The 25,037-nt window shown below is 41.3% G+C and overlaps 1 protein-coding gene and 1 long non-coding RNA gene across 15 annotated transcripts in view; one reads left to right on the forward strand and one right to left on the reverse strand.

The window, feature by feature from the left end:
• The window catches only part of IQSEC1 (IQ motif and Sec7 domain ArfGEF 1), a 309,426-nt gene that overhangs the window by 38,963 nt on the left and 245,426 nt on the right, over positions 1-25,037 (reverse strand). For 13 of the 14 annotated variants that reach the window (XM_080996701.1, XM_080996703.1, XM_080996705.1 and 10 more), the window contains 2 exons: positions 6,478-6,760; positions 1,219-2,480 (listed from right to left, as the gene is read on the reverse strand). In XM_080996701.1, the coding sequence (XP_080852827.1) occupies positions 1,219-2,480; positions 6,478-6,760 (1,545 nt within the window). Of the gene's footprint in view, positions 1-1,218; positions 2,481-6,477; positions 6,761-12,219; positions 12,352-25,037 lie in introns of those variants that run through there. The other variant, XM_080996699.1, reaches the window with a different exon arrangement.
• Positions 20,534-24,046, forward strand: LOC308472220. Its single transcript, XR_013983363.1, has 3 exons — positions 20,534-20,675; positions 22,438-22,490; positions 22,746-24,046. It is a non-coding gene; the product is annotated as an uncharacterized lncRNA (long non-coding RNA).

The following is a 25,037-nucleotide window of genomic DNA, read 5'->3' on the forward strand; positions in this document are numbered from 1 at the left end:
TTTGAAGGTGACTCGGAAGCTACAACTAATCCAGAATGCGGCAGCTAGACTGGTGACTGGGGGCGGCCGCCGAGACCACATAACACCGGTCTTGAAAGACCTACACTGGCTCCCAGTACGTTTCCGAGCACAATTCAAAGTGTTGGTCTGACCTTTAAAGCCCTAAACGGCTGCGGTCCAGTATACCTGAAGGAGCGTCTCCACCTCCATCGTTCTGCCCAGACACTGAGGTCCAGCGCCGAGGGCCTTCTGGCGGTTCCCTCGCTGTGAGAAGCCAAGTTACAGGGAACCAGGCAGAGGGCCTTCTCGGTAGTGGCACCCGCCCTATGGAACGCCCTCCCTTGAGATGTCAAAGAGAAAAATAACTACCACTACCAAACTTTTAGAAGACATCTAAAGGCAGCCCTGTATAGGGAAGATTTTAATGTTTAATAGGTTATTGTATTTTAGTGTTTTGTTGGAAGCCGCCCAGAGTGGCTGGGGAAACCTGGCCAGATGGGCGGGGTATGTATGTATGTATGTATGTATGTATAAATAAATAAATAAATACAAATAAATAATAATTGGCATTTAAAGCAGTAAATTGGCAACTGAAGGGTGGGAAGAGAGAAGAAAGTAAACATGCTGAAAACAGGGAAAAGACAAGTGTGCACACAAAAGGGCTGCATCAGACATGACTCTAAACTATGGTCTGGTGACACATGAACATGCTCACAGGAGGAATTTGAAAGAATTTGCTTCTGCTATCTGTTAACCACAGCTTGCTATTTCATCAGAACATGAAGCTATGGTGAACTATGGTTAGTTCAAACAAACTACTTCAGAAACCATGGTTCGATGTTGGATGCTTGAAACTAACCACCATTTGTTGGTCCGGATGACACAACAAACCATAAATTTCTGAACTCATCCTTCTGGCTGCATGTTTAGGAGGAGGCTGGGCTCACCCACACTTTGCTAAACCATAGCTTAGCACATGGATAGTGAACCTGTGGTCTTCCATATTTGGCTTCAACTCCTATCAGCCCCAGAAAGCATTATTAATAATCAGGGATGATAGGAGTTGCAGTCCAACCCCAACCCTGGTTTAGCATGACACCCAAAGACGGCCATTGTTGGAGATCATGTTAACCTTCACAATGGAGCTGCAGAAATATCTAATTATCCTGCGATTTGGTGATAAATTTCTTTTCTATGTAAAAAATGCATTGTACTCACTTATTAAAAAGGTTCAATCCAATCCTATAGTGACGTTTCCTGATGATGTCATTACTGAAGGCAGGAGAATCCCAGCTATTGCGAGTCTCTTTATGGTACGTTTGCTTGCTCAATGTTTGTTCCCTTAAGCTGTCTCGAGAAGAAGACTCTGAGCTGCAGTTTATTGTATCATTGGAATTGGAAGTGCTATTAATACTATCATTGTCTCCATCAGAATAATCAGACTCAGATTTGCTTTGCCTGTTTGCTGTGCCATTAATGGCTAAGTGGCTATCAATAGGCCTTGGTCTATGTCTAGTCTCCTGGTCCTCTCGGGAAATTATCTTGGTAGGGATGCCATGTGAGATATGCTTGGGACTACCTTGCGTACTAGTAATTCCTCGATCATATGCATTCTGTCTCTTTAATGATCCCCTCTCTGAGCGATCACTTAAGTCCACTGAACTGTCACTAGGTGGTTCTATAGTTAGCAAAGGCAAATGATCCATTCTCATTCTTTGTTCCTGGGATTCTAGTGAAGGGGTACTTCTGCAGCTCGTGTCAGTATCTATCTTATGATCCTTGTGTGTCATAGACCAGTACTCTTGAGATGGGTTCATTGACCGAAGTCTTAGGTCAGATTCTGTGCTAGATGGCCTATCTACTGATTGGGAAAGAGGAAGTGGTGGGGATAGTTCTTCTTCATCAATATACAATGTAACGTCACTATAAGATGCAGTCATTTCATCAAGTTTCCTGTGGTCCACATTATGGCTTGTTGGTTTAGTTTGACAACTGTCCCTCTCTATTTCCCGACTTCTGACTTGATCAGGTATCTGTACCTCATCAGAGTGCATGCTACGACAATTTAATGCATCGTCAATGGACTCGGCAAGAGATTTTACTTGTCTCGAAAAAGCATCCTCCAGTTCCGTTATGGCATCAGCAAAGTCAGTGGACGCTGCTGGAGATTTCATTGTAGCCGATTCACCAAGGTCACTACATTCAGATTGGACAAGGGCTCCTAGTTTTGACCCATCATTTGTAACAGAAACTTGCTTCCCCTCGAAGTAGGAACTGTGGACTTTCTCAGGTCCTTCAAACGAAAACTGCATTCTCATATTGGATAGAACAATGCGTCTTGACATACGATTTTCAGACATAGAACTTCTAAGCCGCTCAAAGTTTTTGTTCATCTGATACTGGCGGAAAGCAGTCTGTATTGTACGAGCGGCATGTCTAGTTATGAGACGGCCTCCATATTTCCGTTCTAGCATTTCAACCTAAAAAGAAAATATAAATATTTGATAATACTCATGCACTAAGAGTGCTTACTGCATGGCTCTCTAATACAGTACTGAGGCAATAAGTGTTTCAAAATTAGCTCAGAAAAATGTATCTCCTAGGAAACTTACGATCTAAAAAGATTTCTGAGATGGAAATATGCTCAGTAAGTAAAGGCCACCTCGTGACAATAGAAAATTACCTGTACAAGTGCACGTAAAATGATCCACCAAGAAGATACTTTTCATAACTGTCTCACATGTATATTTTATTAACACAGAAAGATATGACACTTACCTCTGCACATAAAACAAGTGCAACAATTTAAATTGCACATGGCGTTGTGATTTTAAATTGTATGCTTCCATGAGTAGTGCTTAGATACTAGAAGTATGGGATAGAAACCTCAAAATAAATAAAATAAAGAGATGTGTGTGGTTTTTTTAAATGCTGATACAAGCAGTTAGACGTTAGATAAGAATTAAATAGAACAACTGGTATTCTTTATGAAAAGAATTTGGCAAAAATAGTTATTTACTCAACCACATTAAATGCAAACGGTTTTTGTAACTGAACTTGAAGAAGTATTTTTTTAGGTCTGCAACTAACCTACATTAAAAGAAAAGTGAAGAGTTTCCTATGGTCACGTTGCATTGCTCCTTTATAGAACTAATGATACCAGTTACTGACCCTTGCATTTCCTAAGCTTAAATTATGTTTAGAGTGGCCACACCATGGAAAAGGCCATAGCTCAGGATCTGCTTTGCACACAGAAATCCCAGGTTCAATTCCTAGCATCCCCAGACAGGACTGGAAGTGTCCGTTGTCTGAAACTCTGGAGAGCTGCTTACCAGTCAGTGCAGGCAATGCTGAGTTAGATGCACCAGTGGTATGACTTCATATAAGGCAGCTTCCTATGTTCCAATACAGTCGTATCTTGGATCCCGAACGCCTTGCGTTTGGGTTCCTGATTGTTGCAAACCTGGAAGTGAGTGTTCCGGTTTGCGAACGTTCTTTGGAACCTGAACGTTCAATGTGGCTTCCGATTGGCTGCAGCCTTAGCCGCGCCTTAGTTTCTGAATGTTTTGGAAGTCAGACGGACTTCCAGAACGGATTCTGTTCGACTTACAAAGTACCACTGTATATGCTGCATACATGAAATTTTAACAAAGCAAGAAATTGCATTCTCTGTGCCTTTGGAGTATAACTGAATCAATTCCTTGTCAGATTTTCCTTTCAACAGTTATGAACAATTTTACTGATGACATTTCACACTTAAACTTCCTCCCTCAGGCTTTCCTTGTATGAATTGGGAGAAAACTTGTCTGCTTCACAGATACCCGCAGGAGATTTAACAAGAGTTATTACGATCCATGTTAATCTATTTTATATTCTTTCCACCAAGAATTTTGTGTGCATTTGCAATTATGAAAATCCTTGGCTACGTTGATATGATACACTGCCAATGATTCTCATCACTGCAGTGGTGTATTTTTAAAAGAGGCAAAGTAGTAAAAAAATAGGATGTTCAAATTTGAATTAAGCTGAAGTTCACATTATAGAACTGCTTGCAGTGATTACTTTTAATAAAAAAAAGTTGAGGTTTTTCACCTCAAGCATTTTTTTTAAAAAAAAGATCAGTTAATAGTCTCAATATCACAAGTCATTTTACGGTACTAAACTATTAGACAGGCATGCTTTATTTGCTTTCAAATGATTCTGCTTCCAAATTCACAGTGAGAATACCAGGAACATGTTGCAGGCATGTTCCCCTCCCCTAAACGAATCCTTATTTACCTTCCATTAATGCTTAATGCTTAATGTTTGATGTTTTATCGCTTTATTATTATTGTTATTAATATTCTGTTGGGAGCCACCCAGAGTGGCTGGGCAAGCCCAGCCAGTTGGGCGGGGTATAAATAAATTGTTGCTGCTGCTGCTGTTGTTCCATGGTTTGCTTTTGTACAGGATGACATGGTGGGGTGGCAGCACTTACGTGCCCTCCTGACAGCTGAATCACTACTGTGTACAGTGGTGCCTCGCAAGACGAAATTAATCCGTTCCGCGAGTCTCTTCGTCTTGCGGTTTTTTCGTCTTGCGAAGCATGGCTATTAGCAGCTTAGCGGCTATTAACGGCTTAGCGGCTATTAATGGCTTAGCGGCTTTAAGAAAAAGGAAACAAACTCGCAAGAACTCGCAAGACGTTTTGTCTTGTGAAGCAAGCCCATAGGGAAATTCGTCTTGCGGAACGACTCAAAAAACGCAAAACCCTTTCATCTAGCGAGTTTTTCGTCTTGCGAGGCATTCGTCTTGCGGGGCACCACTGTAATGGGACAGGTCAATGTAGTGAAAAAACGCTGGCAGCAACTTGGCTGTCCTCTCTCTCTTCTGGTATGCAGCAGCGACTCAGCTATTAGGAGGTCAGGTAAGCGCCACTGCTCCTTCATGGCATCTGTTTGCTTTAGTTATGCAAGAATGTTCTATCTGCATTTATTAACATTCACTAGATTCCCTCATAACTAGGTGCAAACCCACTTCAAGTTCATGATTATGAGGGCAATGCTGATTAGCATGAACCATAGTTAGTACCGATGCAAATGTAATGGTTAAGGTGAAACCAAGGAAGAGGGGAAGTATTCACAAAGGTCAGAGGACAAACAATCTAGTCAATTGGGAATATTATGTCTGCACCTGGCCACAGCAGGCAGACCATAAAGAAATTCCCTTTATTCAAAATAAGAACATAAAGGGAGGTCAATCTGGTTCAACAGTATGTCTCCAACAGCAGTGAACTCAGTGCTCCTGGGAAGCTTATGATGAGAGAGATGAATAAGGGCAAAAGGAGGAATGAAGAAATTATCATGTTTGAATCATTTTATCTTTATCCAGTGCTTCAAAAATTGTAGGCCCTTAATGAATTGTCAAAATAATAATATTCTATCTTTAATAAATTCTTCATGCTCGCTTACTACTGCTACTACTACTAATTTTATTGTTTATACCCTGCCCATCTGGCTGGGTTTTCCCAGCCACTCTGGGTGGTTTCCAGCAAAATATAAAAAGTAATAAAATGTTAGACATTAAAAACTTCTATGATGTTTTTTAAAAGTTGTGAAATTCTTTATCTCCCTGCCATCTGATGGGAGGGCATTCCACAGGGAGGGTGCCACTGCCCAGAAGGCCCTCTGCCTATACTAAGCATGTCCTGATTACTAGTTACAATATTCATCTTATATTTCAACATTCTAAACTGTGTAAACAGCACAAATGATGTGATACAAATGAAAATACTTCAAATGAGATCCTAAATTGACAAGTATTGTAGTATTCACAACTTTATGGGTAAGTAAAATAATTTAACTGGTAGCCTGCTTTCTAATGAGCATCTGTTCATTTCTTAATTTTAAAAGTAAACCTTCTGTCCTCTCGAAAAAGAAATACCAGAAATGTGTGATAATGTGGGCTTTGCCACGTAAAGTTGTAGTCTTGGTAATATGGATTTGGTAGAGTCAGAGGTAGGGCAGAAAAAAATCATTAAGCCAATCTTGCCTAGAACTGCAAAAACCCTGGTTCATAGTCTTAAAAGAAAGCTTAAAAGAAGCACTGATTGACTGAAAGCATGGGGACTTTGTTAATACAGAGGCCAGGCAAAGAGTATGTTTATATACTAACCAAGTCCTTCTGGTTTTAAACGGTACAGTCTCTAGTAAAAAAACTGGCACAGCTCCACAAGTTAAGCAATGAGCCACATATGCAAAATCATAGCACAAAGGCATTTTCTTTGAAGGAAAAGTCATTTCGCTAAGCATTAATATCAGCTGATTCTTTAGCAAGTCATGGAAAAAGACAGAAGAAGGAAACATTAATATTATTCAGATATGTCAAATTATGGAACAGACTCGCAAAAAAAATAATATCCTGTTATTTTCCAGGAATGGCTGAATAACCTTTCCATGACACTTTAGCTTGATTCATAGAACTGCACAGTTCAAGTACCTGCTTATCCTGCAAGTCCGATGAGAGTTCATAGCTCTCTGAAAGTGACCTCGACCTTTTAATAGCTTCTTCCTCTGCTTGTTTTCTGAGTATGGATGTTGAGTGTTGAAGCTTTGGCCTCCGGGGCCTTTGCTGCCCTGGGGAGACAGAATACAGCCCGTATGGAGAATGGTCGTAATGGTCTGGGCTTAGAGCTGAACTGTGAGTTATAGCTCCTTGATGATAGGTAGAGGGACTATCCAATGATGTGCCTGTTTCACTTCCAGGAGCTTCACCCTCAACACTAAACAAAAAGAAGAAATAGAAAAGGCAATTAAGATTAAGATCCCAGTAGCTTGTTTCAAGTAAAACTTCATATACAATCAATGCATATCTATAATAATTCAGTTGCTGTCATTTGTATTGGAAAGCTGCAGATCAGGAGCAGGAAACTTGTAGGCTTCCTGGTGTTGTTAGCCTACAGTTCTCATCATTCCTGAAAACTGGCCATGCTGGTTGGAACTCATGGAAACTAGAGTCCCACAAAGTTTGGAGGGTCACAGGTTACCTATTGTCAGGGAACTACAGACAGCGAGGGAGGAAAGGATGGGAGGTTACCGGGATAAATCTCCTTTGATTAGTAGCTTTTTGTCTTCAGAGGAAAGGGAAGAAGAAGAAGGGAGATCAGAGGGGAGTGATTCTTAGAGGGAGGGGGTACTTCCGAAAGCTAGTGCCTCTCGTCACAGGAGAAGGAAGAGGGGGCTGGGAAGGTGGTTGTGCTGGCCCCACCCCAAGAAAAAAGACGTCAGACGGAACAACTCTCCATGATGATCGGATCGCCTTTTTTGAACTGCTTGTAAATACACCAAGAGGCAATAAAGGGTGTAAATTATGGCTGAGTTCCTGGACTGCTATCTCTCCTGAGCGCCGCAATTCAAGGCTGCTGGCAGTTCTGACATCTATTCCTTCTATAGATTATCATATTTAACACCTACTGATGCAAGTTTCTATAAAAACTGGATAATTCTCTAGTGCTGCATTCCTGAAATCATTGGACTGCAGCTCCCATTAATCCTAGGCAGCAAGGTCAAAGGTCAGGTATGGTGAGAACTGTAATCCAACAACATATGGAAGGCACTACTTTAGCTACCCCTGCTCTAGTGCAATGCCATTCAAGTAAGAATACCAAAATGTTTCCAAAAATGAATGTATTACATTTTTAAAATAAGAACTAACAGAAAAAGCTAATCAATGCATATTTTGACAATATTTTGTACAAGATTTATCCTTAACTATCACACAGAGCTTCAAACACAGAGTGAAAACTTAGAAGTATCACGGCTAGAATGGAAAAAATGCTTGTATATGCGTAAACTGCATTTTCCTCGACCCATATAATGCTGTATTATAAAAGCACAGTTGTTTCTTCTATTACTGATTATAGATACTGGTTTGAAACTAGGAACTTTCATCTTCTTGTAACAACCACATTTTTATCATTAACAAAGACATTCCCTCCTTGTAATGCCAGTTTTCATAATTTGATTTTCATCCTGTGTATCCTTGAAGAATAAAGGGGAAGTTCCCTGTGGTGCAACATCCTTCAGGAAATGTCTTGCGTTAAAAACACTGCTCATTTTGAGGTCCCCAGCTGAGATTGGGTGGGCAGAAAATACATCTAAGGCAAGGCAAGGCAAAACCTCTATAGCATTTCCTCAGCATCTATAAGCCGCCATTCTCTCCCCATCTTCCCTCAAACAAGGCATTAAGATTGTATATGTGGCGTAATGTTTAAAATATATGTGCTGCATTAAAATGAAACTACTGGATTTTGTCATGGGGTGAATTTTTACAGTGGTAGAACAGTTTGATCAGGTAGACTGAGATTTCACTCAGCACTTTAAAAAAATGATAACAATTTGTGTTTTGGACGTGCTTCCTCCATGATGGACAGGTATAACAACTCTGCTCAGCACTTTTAATGGAGTATCTACTATTTGCAAACTCATACTATGAAGTTTAAGAGAGATATAGGGATTCAGGGTGCTACAAAGAAAATCTTTGCTGCATACATGGGCAGTCATACACATTCTGATATTTTTTTTTAGAGAAGCTTGACAGGACGTGACACATTGCATCTCTGAAGTGGCTATAGTACAAGCAAGTGTAAGAGGATGCTTGTGGCACTAGGATAAGCACAGAACATACAGGCCCACAATAATAATCAGTCAACGAATTGGCACAGCTGTCACAGTAAAGGCAATGGTCGTCTGATCAGATCACAGTAATTACTACTTGTAAAGCTATCACGATTACCATAATCAGTGAGAATATTTACATGGCCATGTAAAATCTGTTAAAACACCGATAGTACTATAGGTATGCAGAATTTCATTTTTCCCCTCAGGCAGAAATTAAACGAATCTAATATTTTTGTGATGCTAATAAAATAAAGTTTGAAGGTGAGTTTCACAGATAAGCAATGCTAAAATTGAAGAAATATGAACTGTATATTAAGTAGGTGACCGTGAATAAAGAAGGTAGGTTCACCCTGACCCATATTTCAACTATCTCTATAGTGAGAATATCAGTGTGGGGGGGGGTGTGGGGGGTGTGGGGGGTGTGGTGGGGGGAAGGAATCTCCTTCTGAAGAGCCACAGGAGAATGTATGCATAGTCACAGGAGCTGGCAGGCAATTATGGTATAGAAAGAGGGACAACTGCATGCCTTCTCCTGTCATTTGAAATTGTCTTTTCACTTCCACTCTGCTGCCAGATGTTCCCCAGCAACTTCATAAACTTAGAATATGCATTATCTTTCCACTGTTAAGAGATACAGTTCAATAGCACTGAGATGCTTCAACGTGAGGATAGGATTTAGTAATATGCCAAACTCATAAGACCAGGATGCAATTCCTGCCAAATCCTATAGAGATGAATGAACAAACCAGCCAGCTATAGTTCAGAAAGCTAATGTCAGGTGAACCTTAAGAAAACTCATCATGCTGCTTTTCTGGAATAAGATTTTGGAAAAGCCTGTATGAGTTCTAAAGAAGTATTTTGGTCCCGGGAAGTAAGTAAAGGAAGGAATCTGTAGTATTTCAATCACAATCCTATTCCTCTGCAGCAATTCCAGTGTTTTGAAAACAAGGTGTTACAGCTGCCTGTATCAGAACTACAACTGTAGCTGACAGTGACAAGAAGTCTGCAGAGACTTAAAAAATTGTAGCACATTCTTCAAAAACTGTCTAATTCACTGGTATTTAACTGGTGGGTCATCCCCTTGGTTGCAGCCTAAGGTAGTCACCACTAGAGACAATACCACCATACGTAGATATGCTAAACAACAGCAGTAGTAAGATGGCTCATGCATTGCATGCATAGGCTAAGTAGGAGCCCTGATCTGAGAAGCTGAAGACAAATCTATCTGCTTATAAGCAGCACTGGTTATGGTGATTCTTACTATGGAGGTAACAACAAATAAGAAAGACAGGGGGAAATCGTTGGGGGGAAATACTTCAATGAGGGCAGTGAAGGTCCTGTATGAGTGTCTGGAGGCGGTTGGAGGATGGATGGCAGCTAACAGATTGAGGTTGTATCCTGACAAGACAGAAGTACTGTTCTTGGGAGACAGGGGGCAGGCTGGTGTGGAGGACTCCCTGGTCCTGAATGGGGCAACTGTGCCCCTGAAGGACCAGGTGCGCAGTCTGGGAGTCATTTTGGACTCACAGCTGTCCATGGAGGAGCAGGTCAATTCTGTGTCCAGGGCAGCTGTCTACCAGCTCCATCTGGTATACAGGCTGAGACCTTACCTGCCCGCAGACTGTCTTGCCAGAGTGCATGCTCTAGTTCTCTCCTGCTTGGATTACTGCAATGCGTTTTACGTGGGGCTACCTTTGAAGGTGACTTAGAAACTGTAATTAATGCAGAATGCAGCAGCTAGATTGGTGACTGGGAGCGGCTGCAAAGACCATATAACACCGGTCCTGAGAGACCTGCATTGGCTCCCAGTACGTTTCTGAGCACAATTCAAAGTATTGGCGCTGACCTTTAAAGGCCTAAACAGCCTCTATCCTGTATACCTGAAGGAGTGTCTCCACCCACATCGTTCATGAAGTCCTGCACTGAGGGCCTTCTGGCGGTTCCCTCACTGTGAAAAGTGAGGTTACAGGGAACCAGGCAGAGGGCCTTCTCAGTAGTGGTGTCTGCCCTATGGAATGCCGTCCCAGCACATGTCAAGGAAATAAGCAACTATCTTACTTTTAAAAGACATCTGAAGGCAGCCCTGTTTAATGTTTAATGCTGTATTGTGTTTTTAACATTCGGTTAGGAGCTGCCCAGAGTGGTTGGGGAAACCCAGCCAGATGAGCGAGGTATAAATAAATTGTTGTTGTTGTTGTTGTTGTTATTTTACAAAAGCTCATACACATCTATTTTAGAGAAAATATGTATGTTGAAACATTGCCTTTTCTCTGAATCAGGAACCTTGATTTTAATTTAAAAATCAAATATAAAAAAGGATGCAGAAGCTTTATAACCTCAATCAAGTCCTCATTATCAAAGCCTAGGTTTTCTTCTGCATTATTTGAATACATGACTTACAAATTATCTATCCATTATTCCCCTCTAAACTGTAGCACATCAACTGAAGAAACACATGTCAAAACAAGGTCATCTGTTGGCCTCATCAAAAAGTCAGTCAATGGTCATCTAACTAATGGGGGATGTTGAATTCTGAATGCCAGAGAGGACAAAGATAACTGCTCTATTCTGATCAAACAAAACTACCAACATGCAGACAGCAGCTGATGAAAAATAAAGCCTGTCTTGTATTTTAGCTTGTGGACTCAGGATATGCACACTGTGTATCTAAGCTACCAGAGTTGAACCACCTGTTTCACATGAGATAAAAGAAATTTAATTAATTTCTTCTAACAATAGTTTCATATTTGTTGCTGATTAAATGGTTCTATGTAAAGATGTAAAACAAGGTGTTCATAACTTCCAACTCATTTTCTTCATATCAGGAGAACCTATAGCTGACTTTCTGGCTTCTACTGAGTTAAAAAATGTAATATAACCAAAAGCGCTTTTCAGAAGCAAAGGAGAGCAGCCATTTCGAAATGTCATATGTATCAGTTTATACTAACTAATATTATCCTTGTTTCTTATAAAACAACAATAAAATTGTTATTAAAAGCATAAATACACATCCATTTTAAAACACAAATACACAACTGGAATAAAACATACAAACTGCATACTAATCAGCCTTAAAACCAACTAAATGTGCACAGGCCTGCAGAAGTGACGAAAATTTATAAACCCATACATATTTGATTAGATCTCAGCACATCACTGTTAGCCATCTGTGTTCTAAAAAGTGTCCAATTTCTGAAGTGTCCAATTATGTGGAACTATTTCTTATCACAGGTGACCAGATACTTACAAGTGGGGGATCAACTGGTCTTTGACTGGTGGGTCATCCACCACAAAATGGTTGCAACTTAAGCTGGTCGCCACCAGAGACAATAACACTATGTGTATACAGGGTGGCCCAAAAGTAGGTAATACAGCTGAGCCTATGAAATTCATCACAACGGATTATATGGGTGCATATAACTGACACAAGACAAAGTAGCAGTTAAATTTCAGGCTGGCAGTTGGAAAGAATAGTGGAGTCAGGTAAAAGGATTATTTTTCTTTACAGATATTGTGAATCGTGTCCCCCCTAAAAGAGTTGCAGTGAGATCTGGAGACTGACCTCTTGGTTGTGGGTGGGTCCATTGGATAGCCACAACACCCAATTGGGCCCACGGAGGCTGAGGAATGGGCCCCGCTTACGCTCCTCTGACCCTTCCGTCAGCTCGTTTGCTTGGAGGAAGCAGGCGAACCAAGCGAGGTATGAGTCCCATGATTTAGAGGCTGGGGCGAATGGCAGTAGAGGCACGAGTGAAGCCATGGTTCCGATGCCGACGGAGGGCGATGGATGGAACACAGTGCTCTAGCCAGTACGGTTAGCTCTGAATTGGGTTCTGTTCAGTGATTTCGCTCAGTGTTTCAGCTCAGTGAGTGTTGAATCTGGCTGTGCTCTGATGTCCATCCAATCCCACCTTTGTCGCCAGTATTAAGTAGCGGGTTGACAAAGTAGATGACACAGAGATTTCTCCAAGTGGTTCTTTATAGTAAGCTGGAACTGAACTGAACAGCTCAGCCAGCCTGCCCGTTCGCATCCAGAGGTACCACTGTACACAATACCCCTGGTGGCCAGGGTGAGCACTTCAATACATAACACCCGCGATGCTGGGTTTCAATCTGGCCAATGGGGTTGCAGTCTAAACGGATAGAGGGACCTATATAAACCCATGCACGTGACCCAGAACTTCATCTTTCTGCTTGTGCATCGGAACACCCGCCCACCTCTCCCTAATTTTAGGGCCTTTTGCAATTGACCTTGCTATGCCGTCGTGTGTAGTCTGTTGTTGGGACGGGACACGGCATGAATTTTCCCACTTGGCCAACTGGCTGTTGCCATTTGGGTTTTGCCGCTGCGTAGCAATTCGTCACAACTTGTAAGGTTGCGGATGGGCACTGGTTCATGTGATAGGGATGGGAGAAAGGTCTCACCATCCCTATGTGAAGGATATTTCGTTAAAGGAATCCAGGGACTCAACTTGGTTTGGCCACCCCTGAAAAGGGGTTGTGCCCATGCCTCAGTCCAGGGGAGCATCTAGGGAGTGAACAGAGTCTGCTCCCAGCCTTTTCACCTTCCTCAGGTCTTCACCCTTGGGTGACTATGATAGAGCTCTGGGTCAGCGCTACCTGCAAGGGTGTAGGGAGCTAGTCGAACCAGAGCCTATGCAACCACTCACTTTTCTGTAATCAATAAAGTTGTGGCCTAAATTCTGCCAAAAACCAAAACTAAAATTTGAGTCAAATGTGTCTTTGTTTAGGAGGGAGGTCTCTGGATCTGAACACGCAAATGATGAGAACTTGAGTCAAGAACAAAATATGTGGATTCTAAAGCAGTGGTACCTCAGGATGCGAACGGGATCCGTTCTGGAGCCCCATTCACATCCTGAACGCAATGTAAGCTACGACGGCACATGCGTGGGTCGCGTTTTGCCCCTTCCACGCATGCGTGTGACATTATTTTGAGTGTCTGCGCATGCGCGAGTGGCGAAACCCGGAAGTAACACGCTCCGTTACTTCCGGGTTGCCGCGGAGTGCAACTCGAACGCGCTCAACACGAAGCACATTCAACCCGAGGTATGACTGTACCTACTCTGGGGCCTGTTTATATTAAAACAGCCAACAACAGCAGTAGTAACCTGGCTTATGTGAAGGAGCCATACACAATGTTTCCATAAAGAAAGAGAAGGCCTTTTACAAAGGTTATTTATTTCAGGTTTACCAGAAAGGGGCTAACGTGGTGCTCATTCTCTTTGCATGCTCTTGCCTGTTGGCTTTTCAACAATAAAAAACAGAATTACATTTTTAACCTAATGTATGAAAATTGATACGTGTTTTGTTATCAGTATCAAGGCTGTGTATCAGTAGCCACAACACTGGAATGGGCTTGCCATGCCAATGCATCATTTTAGATTTTAGCATCAATGGGAGGGATAGGTACAGTGAAAATGAACAAGTGTGGTCAAGCAGAATGGTTCCTAGCATATTATACTGTTTTACCTACAGTTACAGATAGGTAGCCGTGTTGGTCTGCCATAGTCAAAATAAAAAAAATCCTTCCAGTAGCACCTTTAAGACCAACTAAGTTAGTTCTTGGTATGAGCTTTCGTGTGCAAGCACACTTCTTCAGATACACATCTGAAGTGTATCTGAAGAAGTGTGCTTGCACACGAAAGCTCATACCAAGAACTAACTTAGTTGGTCTTAAAGGTGCTACTGGAAGGATTTTTTTTATTTTGTTTTACCTACAGTGAGTCAAGCTTCTGCTTCCACTGCAGCTGCTGAAACAGCACTGGAGAATTTTGATAAAAGACATAGTGTAAATAAATGACATGTATTCTAGCTGAAAGATGTGCCAAAGCCCTTGGAAGATCCTAAAAACAGAAATGTCTAATAATGCATTCAGATGGTAAACCTTTGCCCATTTTGTCTATGGCAATACAGTGGTACCTCAGGTTACAGACACTTCAGGTTACAGACTCCGCTAACCCAGAAATAGTACCTCGGGTTAAGAACTTCAGGATGAGAAGAGAAATTGCGTGGCGGCGGCAGCAGGAGGCCCCATTTAACTAAAGTGGTACCTCGGGTTAAGAATAGTTTCAGGTTAAGAACGGACCTCCAGAATGAATTAAGTTCTTAACCCGAGGTACCACTGTATTCACATTCTGCCCCATAGGAATTGGATCATTTTAAAAGTATGGCTTACTTGCCAAAAATAGGAGTAAAGTCTCCACGTAGTGTGCAAATAAAAAACACAAATCCTACTGAATCATTTAAGTGCCCAAGTTGATTGCTCTCTAAAACATTTTTTATTTTCCCCAATATGATCCTGTTGCATGGGGGAAACATTTCCATGAGTTTGAACAAACATTGTTCTTTGACATACCATGATAGAACGAAAATATTTTGAAAGAAAATCTAAGCAAACCTAACCTAACCAGCAAAATAATCTACAATCAATTACAAATTTACTGTCTGTTATGTCTGCCAACTAATGAAGCTCATCAAATCACCAGAGACTCTCTTCCCCTTTAAATTGACAGATGAAGTGTGTGCACTCTTCTCAATTACTACCTTCAATCATTGATCCAGAATTCTCATACTTTGCAGACAGCTGTTGTATAGTCAGTAGAAATCAGTAAGGGCCTTCATCAAGCTATTAAGAGTTGCGTTAACATTGTAGGAGAAAAACTAGAAGAAAAAGGTGGTTAAAAATCTTTGTGTCTGCTTGTATGTTTTAGTAACTCTGATTAATACTCTGAGGACCAGTCAAAATCTCAAGAGGCTGGTTTTGAAACGTCTGCTTTTATATGTTTCTCTGTTGTTCTGCACAAACCTCTTCTAATAGGATTCCTATTATGGATGTCGCATTATGGATTCCCACAGATCTTGCTTAGAATAACACAAACCTTATTTTTATGTTTAAGGTTTCTACACAGATGAACAAATTTTCTATCAAATATTGGCTATATTAAGTCAAAATACCTGCTAAACACTTATGCTTGCATATTTGCAATGTAACGCAATGACTAAGTCTTTCGGGCATCTCAGTAGAGCAGCCAATTGTAGGATAGGGTATACACACTTCTGTGCTGGAGCAATGAGCTTTAGGGCTGGTCTCAATGATCCAAATTTATAATAAATGCAGCATTATAATAAATGTAGGCCACAGAAGATAAACATGGTAGAATTTCTTTATCCCTGTTTTGCTACTGATCCAGATAACCTGTTGCTCAGAATAATCTTGTGGTGCTGTAAATGCCTAATAACCCAGTGCTATGTATGAACCAAGTACCACCAAGCTCAGTATCAGTTACTCTCAAAATGTGAAAAGTATTAAAGTCTAAGTGTGTGGTCTGTTTTCCGTTTTTGGCAAAAGACCATTTGACTATGTAAATCCTTTTTTAACAACACCATTGCTCCTGCCATACTGTCTTCTTCCTCCTTAATTCTATCCAATCCACCATCATAATGTAGCCTATCATAGAAAATATAGTTTCAGAGCATCATAAACAATCCTTTTCAGACTCAGTGTCCCAGCCACTGTAATATTCCTTAATATAGGCATTTCAAAGCATTCAGCATTTAAAGGATCTAGGAATTTTAAGATCAGGTTCCTAAAGTAACCCCATAGGTAAAGGCTTTATTAAAAAGTAAAAACCCCTTATGTAGAGTAACATCAGGTCATTTAAGTTTACTAGAAATGTCACGAAGGAAGCCAAGGTTCTTTTCTGTATGATCATGCACACATTGTGCAACAATGCACTGTGTGGAAACCATAAACCTATGAACAAAAAAGTCACTGTCCGTTCAAACAAACTTCCGGGTCAAAGACTGTGCTTGATTAATCAAACCCATCCCAAATGTTTGCTCTGGTATATTTCCCTGCGATTATGGCCCAAAACTGCTACAATGCCCAGAACCAAGTCTTTAGGCTGACATACACAAATGCTAGAAGATTCTGAACAGCTTTCTACTCGCCTCAAAATGTCCTACTGCTTCTAACAATGATTTTACAATAGGTTTAAGACCTCTTGCTGGTACAATTGTAGGAAACTACTGTAGTGGCAGTGACCAGAAATGAAGCTCTCTTGAAGTGGCTAGAAACAAAAAGCATGGCAGCCATGGAAGCAGCTGTTATACTTAGAAACTTCTGAGATAGCAGAACTTGGGAAGTGGAGAGGAAGGAGAGGAAACACTTGAGCAGCAGAAGCAAACAGAAACCAGCATAAATGAAACATATGATTTCCATTCATGATTTGGCGCTAACTCAGCTTGATGCAGGCATCAAGCTAGACACTCTGCAGTAGTCACCCAGCCTACGGAGCACATGGAATTGTATTAATTGTGCTTTCCATGAACTGAGGCAGATGAGAGATGGGAGCTCTGGGTAAACCATGTGAGTTATCATTCAATGAGTCTTCTTGTCCAGCATTCCCAACAGATTTCACCAAGTAGGAAGCAAACCTATCAAATTTCTGACAGGCTGAAGGAAAGACCTCCTTTTAAATGCAGTTGACTACTTTCAATAATAATAATAATAATTTATTATTTGTACCCCGCCCATCTGGCTGGGTTTCCCCAGCCACTCTGGGCGGCTTCCATAGAAACCAAAAATACACTAAAATATCACAGATTAAAAACTTCCCTGAACAGGGCTGCCTTAAGATGTCTTCTGAATGTCAGGTAGCTATTTATCGCTTTGACATCTGATGGGAGGGCGTTCCACAGGGCGGGCGCCACTACCGAGAAGGCCCTCTGCCTGGTTCCCTGTAGCTTTGCTTCTCGCAATGAGGGAACCGCCAGAAGGCCCTCAGCGCTGGACCTCAGCATCCGGGCAGAACGATGGGGGTGGAGACGCTCCTTCAGGTATACTGGGCCGAGGCCGTTTAGGGCTTTAAAGGTCAACACCAGCACTTTGAATTGTGCTCGGAAACGTACTGGGAGCCAATGTAGGTCTTTCAAGACCAGTGTTATGTGGCTCGGCGGCCGCCCCCAGTCACCAGTCTAGCTGCCGCATTCTGGATTAGTTGTAGTTTCCGAGTCACCTTCAAAGGTAGCCCCACGTAGAGTGCATTGCAGTAGTCCAAGCGGGAGATAACTAGAGCATGCACAACTCTGGTGAGACAGTCCGCGGCCAGGTAGGGTCTCAGCCTGTGTACCAGGTGGAGTTGGTAGACAGCTGCCCTGGATACAGAATTGACCTGCTCCTCCATGGACAGCTGTGAGTCCAAAATGACTCCCAGGCTGAGCACCTGGTCCTTCAGGGGCACAGTTACCCTATTCAGGACCAGGGAGTCCTCCACACCAGCCCGCCCCCTGTCCCCCAAAAACAGTACTTCTGTCTTGTCAGGATTCAACTTCAATCCATTAGCCGCCATCCATCCTCCAACAGCCTCCAGGCACTCACACAGGACCTTCACCGACTTCACTGGTTCTAATTTGAAAGAGAGGTAGAGCTGGGTATCATCTGCATATTGATGGACACCCAGTCCAAACCCCCTGATGATCTCTCCCAGCGGCTTCATATAGATGTTAAAAAGCATGGGGGAGAGGACGGAACCCTGAGGCACCCCATAAGTGAGGGCCCTGGGGTCTGAACACTCATCCCCCACCACCACTTTCTGAACACAGCCCAGGAGGATGCTTAAGCATGCACTGCAATACTTAAGCATGAGTACTGTTCATGCATTCCAACTTTCTCAGAGGAGAACTTTTGCTTGAAACCTGTGATACATATGTTCTCCACATTAGTTGACCAACTTCTTTGACCAAAGAGGGCAGAGACTGTCAGAGGCAGACTTCTAGCTTTCAGGATCTACTCTTGCAGGTTCTACTCTTTTACCCACCAGCCAGAATCAGGTGTGCAAGGCATACACTTAGAGCAAAAGAATCCAGAGTTCAGGAATTTGCAGGCCAGAACTAAGCAGAGCTCACAGTCCTTCCACTCCAGTTTACTGCACCTGCTCAATTTCTTCATTTCAGCGGTACAATTAAGGGAGGAGGACACTATACTTCAAAATACCTAGCTATCTACTGGTAGATCCCAGTCTATCTTGCCCATATGAGCTAAAAAAAGATTGCAAGCAACATTGATATGACATACTCTCATTAGTATCTTAAGCATGGTTTATGTCAGGGTGGACTGGGCAACCTCTTGGCCCAATGTAATGTGGATGGCAAGGAGGGCAAAGTAACAAAAAGACTCTGGCTTCTCCTATGCACCCTCAGCAGAAAAAAAAGGTTGCCCACTCTTGATTTAGCAGACAGAGGTTGAATAAACAGGAAAACGGTTTTTGCTTATTTTGTTCAAAGGCTGCAACGGTTTTATCAGTAAATTAATCTGCTTGTGAGGGCACTGAGTTCAGAGTCCATAGGCAGATCAGCAAGAAAAACATTGGCCAGCTTCTTTTCCTTACAAATGCACAAGATCAGCTGTTTGTGCCAAAGCCAAAGAAAGGAAACCATCAAAGCCACATCACAGTAAGACCATATATCAGCTAGAGTTTTAATCGAGAATTGTTTAAAGCCAAATCCCAACAAGATACAGCTCTTCTAAGAGATGAAACAGCAAGGAAGGTTATTGGATGCCAGATGAGTTTATGGTAAATGTTACATCTGATGTCCGTATGGTTGCACTCAGTTGAGATTCCCCATTTCCCCCATCAGTAAGCACATGAATCTCTTCCTAAAAAGAGAGACCAGAATTTCAGAATAATGTCATGTGGACTGCAAAGCACTTTTAGCAAACAGATATATACAGCAACATTTTCAACTGGACTTCGACTTTAGTAAGCAATCATCCAACTTAAGGCACCTATGAATAAAATATAGTTTATAACTGGGAGCATGTAAAGATGAGATTAGGCTGGGGGGTGGAAACGCCTCTCTTCATAACTTTTCATTTTTAGATGAAAATGTGTGGGTTCTTAGATTTAAGAACTAAAAATACTCATCTAAAAAGAGCTTAGTTGAGATTACCCTCAGATTCCAGGTGAGGCAGTGAAGGTTAAACAACTTGTAACTGCCTTCATCTATCCCAAACTATCCAAGTCAGGCTTATGTGTTTACAAAACAACATTCTGTATAATAATAAGTAATAATTCTCAGAGGTATTCAATTTTTCTTTAAGTATCATATGTCATAGTTACAGTATTTGTTTTCCTGCAATAAAGTAAGGAATTACGCAGTCTCTGTACTTTAACTAGACAGTATGTTAAGTGATAATAAAGTATGTTAACCAATACTATGAAATTTGCTTCAGCTGCAAATTGATTTTCTCCTCCATGTTACCAAGGATTAACTAAAGAAGTACTATATGAATACACATTGTACTTGAAAAGAAACTTGTGGAGTAGGGGATCTTTCTGTCAAATTGCAAAGGTTATGTTTGGTATAGCTATCAAAGGTCAGTAAAAGCATTGCAAAAAAGAGAGAGAATTATTTATATTTCTGAAAGGCATAAAGATAGAAAGGCCACAAATGTATAATCCAAAGATTGTGTATTTTGGATACTTATGCAGGGATAAAAATATTGGCCACTATCCAAAGAAACACACAACTATTTCTGCATGACTTTAAACATATGCTTCTTAAATAGCAGCCTCTGATACCACATGGCAAATCACTTTTGAATTGGTGATTTTCAAAAGCAGTTCATGATATGGCAAAGGGATGTGCTGTTCAACAGAAAAGAATAGCAACAGTGACTTTCTGCTGGGTCACACCTGACTGGCTCAGAACATAAGCTATTTCACAAAAATAGACTTTTAAAAACTTTTTTTTTTGCACCAATCCATCATCCATAATCTTCTTTCTACCTATCCAGCTTTTCTAATCCTGTTCATTTACTGTCTCTACCTTTTAAACAATGCATATCAAGGTGGGGCAGCAGCAGAGCTCTGGCACAGGAAAAGAGAGATGGGTGGACATCTGAAATCTCACCCCCTCTCTAACAAAGATGCTGGCATGCCAGTAGATAAGGCAAAAGTAGTGCTTGAGAAAGTTATTCCAATGGCTCCTACAATGGTGAGTATTATGCGCTCTCAAAACTTGTATCAGGGCTTGATTCCAGTGAGCCTGGCATCTCTGAAAAGAGGGTAAAAAAAAGCCTCATTAACCTTAGGTGCACTTGAAGAAGTGTATCCCACATGCATATGCTCCTTTAAGAATTATGCACATGCTCAGTAGCGAAGTGAAGTGTGGAGAGCTCCAGTATGGAGCAGGGAGTCTATAGTGAGAAAGAAATATGATTTCATCCTCAGTAGAATTAGGAACTAGTGGTTAGACAAGAGGCGCACCTAGCTACCTCCTTTCTGTAAAGTCCTGAAACCCTAGGATCAGGGTTTGGCAGTTTCCCTTTCCTTTCTGGAGCTATTAGCAGCCATATGGAGAATACCACTTTGGGATTACAAGATAGCTTTTCCTTTTTGTGGCTAGCAAGAACAGCTTAAAGCTTAAAGACCAAACTGCAAAAGAGAACTTTTGGAATTGAGTATGAAGCCAGTAAAAGAGATTTCATGGCAACAGTCTGGAAGAAAGAACCTTAGTGGCCAGTAATCTAATGTTTATTTTATCAAGGTATTTATAGTGTCGGACACGACTAAACGACAAAAATACAGAATTTATAATGAAAACTTACCTTGCCTCTGTGCTTTCCAGGCACAGTCCACATTTTAAAATTCTGTGTCAAAGAGCTCCCCCCTCCCCCACTGGAGCTTTCCCTGTGAAGCCCCACTCTTTCAAGCTGAATCGGAGCAAACAACAATCCACAGAAACCCTGAATTGTTGTTTGTTGTGCTTCAGCTTTAAAGAATGAGTTTTCAAAGGGAAAGCTCTGGGGCAAAAGAGTGAGCACTTGGAAATAGAGCTTTAAAGCGCAGACCTGTGCTTGGAAAGCCGGGGTGGGGGGAGGGGGAGGCAAGTGTGGATAAGCCTTAAGACAGGATATTGCTTGATGTATGCATCGTACATGTCTTTACATCAGTCCTTTGTTGCTAGTGCCTCCAGAGACCCTAAATAAATAATATTGTTGAAAATACATAAAAACAGAATAAAGTTTTATAAAGGGTGACTTCAGAAACCAGCAATCTTGAGCTGCTGTGATATAGTGGCTGGCACAATTAACTTTCAGAATAATTGCAGAGTGTGGTTTCAATGGTTGCTTGCTTAGATGGCTTATTTAAAAAAGGGTTAGACAGTTTCACAGAGTGTAGGTGTTGCAGTAGCTATTCTCTGCGAATGGTCAACCAAGACAGCACAACTCTAGTGACCAGATACTGGGGAGAAAAATAAGGGATAGTTTTCTCCAGAATGATCTGCTTTAGAATTTCACATAGCATCTGACTCATCAGTGGTGGAGAAGTGATGGCTTAACCCAGCAAGCCATTTCTTACCATATGAAGCCTGCCCATCCAAGCACATCTGTAGCACGGCCTTTTGTGGAGCAGGGATTGGGTATGGGTGGAATGGTTGAGGAGCTAATAACAGCCCGTAAGCTGTTATTGGACCATTTGCCTGCTACAGAGACACCATTATCTAAAAGATGTGTCTGCCCCATTTGCCATACACAGCATGCAACTGTAGCATTTACAGCCCAAGCTGCTATTTGTACTGCAACAACTAAAGCTGGGTAACACTTCCCAGCCCTAATAGAAGGGGAGGGGGTAGCATTTACGTCAACAGTATCTTGTAGCAAATAAGTATGCGCTAAGTATCACACCCACAGAATTAAATAGTGTATTTTTAGTGCAAGTGTGGTGTTTGAATTAATCACATCTGTCACACACAGCTATCTAGAAGCACTGACCTCACAACACAGAAGAGTAAGGAGAAAATCCACAGGTAATTTTAGTTTTAAAAGCAAGAAATGATTCCCATTAATATTAAATCCACAATGTTAAACAAATCAACAAAATAAATAAATCGTAGGTTTAAAAACCGAAACATGCTTTCCAAGTCCATAATTTAAGTTTTAACTCAACAATAACAATAATTTGATAGCAACTTCGAGTGTCCAAAGCATTTCACATGCATTATCTGGTTGTAATCCTTATAGCAACACTGTAATGTAAGCCTGTATTATCCCACTTATTGCAGATGGAAAGGACTGTGATTGAGAGAGAACGACATCACAGCAGAGAAGAGATTTGAAAATGGGGACTCACAGTTCAGTCTCTAAGTCACTATGCCACTTTCAACTATTTCAGGCATAATTTTGCCATGTATAGCTCATTTGTGCTCTACAACTAACCTGGTCTGTGATATTATTAAAACAACCTCTAGTTATTTAAGCTGGCAATTTGCACTGAATACATTGCATTGAATATCTTTGTGGTAAGTGTACTTTGAGAATTAAGGAGAATCATTTGGCTTTTCTGAAGTCGAAAAAGAGTTGGTAACCTGCACACACAGCTGAGAGTGAATTTTTCACAGTGAAATAATCCTTTCCTTCATACCAGCCAACACTGTATTTCCACTTGACTGTGGACTCAGCTGCTATGTTGAGCCAGTCAGTGTGGGAGGCAACACTGGATGACATCCTTGTCTACAGAACATTCAATTTGCTGGTATTTAGGATCTGTAGGAAGCTAAGCATAAGCTTTCAGCTCTGTGACCCTTTTCAGTTCTTCACAGCAACATCCTTTTCCTCGTTGACACAGATTGGGTACTTTTGAGAATTCATTTTTAAGCTTTAATTAAACTGCATTTAATGTTTCATGTGTTGAAATATGCCATCCAGACAATGCAATTATACCAGGATATAAATGAAATAAAGTTAGTAAATTCTGCTTCTAGGTTCATTCTGACAGTAATTTCTTCTCTGCTGCCTAAAACGAATGCCTATAAGATACAGTGCTAGTGGGAATGTTTTGATCAAGCTATGTGTCCCTGTATTCACAGGCCAAGAGAACTGTGAGTAGGAAATCAGTAAACAAATAGCATACAAGCAGCCTCAAACAAGAGTCGTACAGCTCAGTAAAACTCTGTGGAAACAGCAGAGGCAGCCTGCTCCTATGACTGTCAATCCAAACAAGTTCAATGTGACTTACTCCCAAATACATGTGTACAAGACTGCAGACTTTTACGTAAACTGTTCAAAAAACTTAAAGGTTGGACAAAACATGCTTTTTTCCATTAAAAATGTATGTTCATATTCACAAGCCACTGTATAACAATAGGGTAAATTGTCACTTCAACACTATCCAACTCGTGAATTTATAATATTTTACAATTAGCTGAAACTTTAGATTCTTCTTTGACTGCTTTTAAGGTCTTTTAATTCTCTGGCAAATGATAAATTCAGAGAAGGTTGTTAATCACATGCATGTGGAAGAAAACCCATTTTATCTTCTTAAAGCCCCCACAGATTTTTATGTAAAATAGCAAAATGTGCATTTTAGCAGCGATAGAAGACCTAAGTAATATATACCACAGGTCCTCATTCTAATAAGTGCCCTGGAGTAAAACGTTTTGCTTTCTCCTATGGAAGCTGGGGCTCAACACCATGTTACACATCAATACATATACAAATATTACTGCTAAGTGAAGCGATATTGAGAGGAGGCAATATACAATATGAAGAGTTCCTAGATGTATCAGTGTGCTGCTTTTCATTGTAACTTCCCCAACCTCAAGCTCATACCCTCCAGCACGTTGAGGTATAAACCCGGGATGTGCGTCTTCCAGGTTTGCATTGCCATGCGAGTCACGTGACCTGCACAAGGTCATAGCCCCCCCCCAGTGTATTTTTCTGTGGAAAAATTGAGGCACAAAAAATGGCCACCATGCTCTCTCTCACAAAAAAACAGAACCATTGAGGGGGGTATGCAAGCTGCGTGCTTTCAGACTGAGTGTTTGTATGTGCATTGTATGGATTTGATAGGAAGAAAATCAGCTTGGGAAGGGAGTTACAGGAAGAAAGCAGTGGGCAAAGGGAAGGTTAAGAACTTGCTAGCAGCTTCTCCATACAACTGTCCTTCTCACAAAAGCACTTTGCCTAGAAACGGTAATCCAGGCTGCACGCACTCACATACAGCATGTTCTTCAGTCCTTTTTGAGAAATAAAGCAACAGTTTACTTTGCACGCACTTCTTAAAAAGAAGGAAGGTGCACTAGTAGGGTTTGACATGCTGGTCGCTATATTGGTCGAAAGCTGCCAACGGGCTTGTCAGCTATTATTTGAAGCCAAGAATGGCAATGTGTAGGTGGCAGCTTATCTCTTTTTATTTCATTAAGGCAGGGGCAAAGGCCGCTTGCCCTCTGGGCCCGCAGCAGTTAGGTGCACAACTACTGGCACAGCATAGCTCTCTTACTGGCTGCCTGTTAGCTCTGTGGGAATTTCCCAAAAGGAATACACTCAGTGGTAAGAGGCAAACGTCACTGCCTAGG

This window comes from Podarcis pityusensis (assembly GCF_964106645.2).
Source record: "Podarcis pityusensis genome assembly, chromosome: 2".
NCBI lineage: Eukaryota > Metazoa > Chordata > Lepidosauria > Squamata > Lacertidae > Podarcis > Podarcis pityusensis.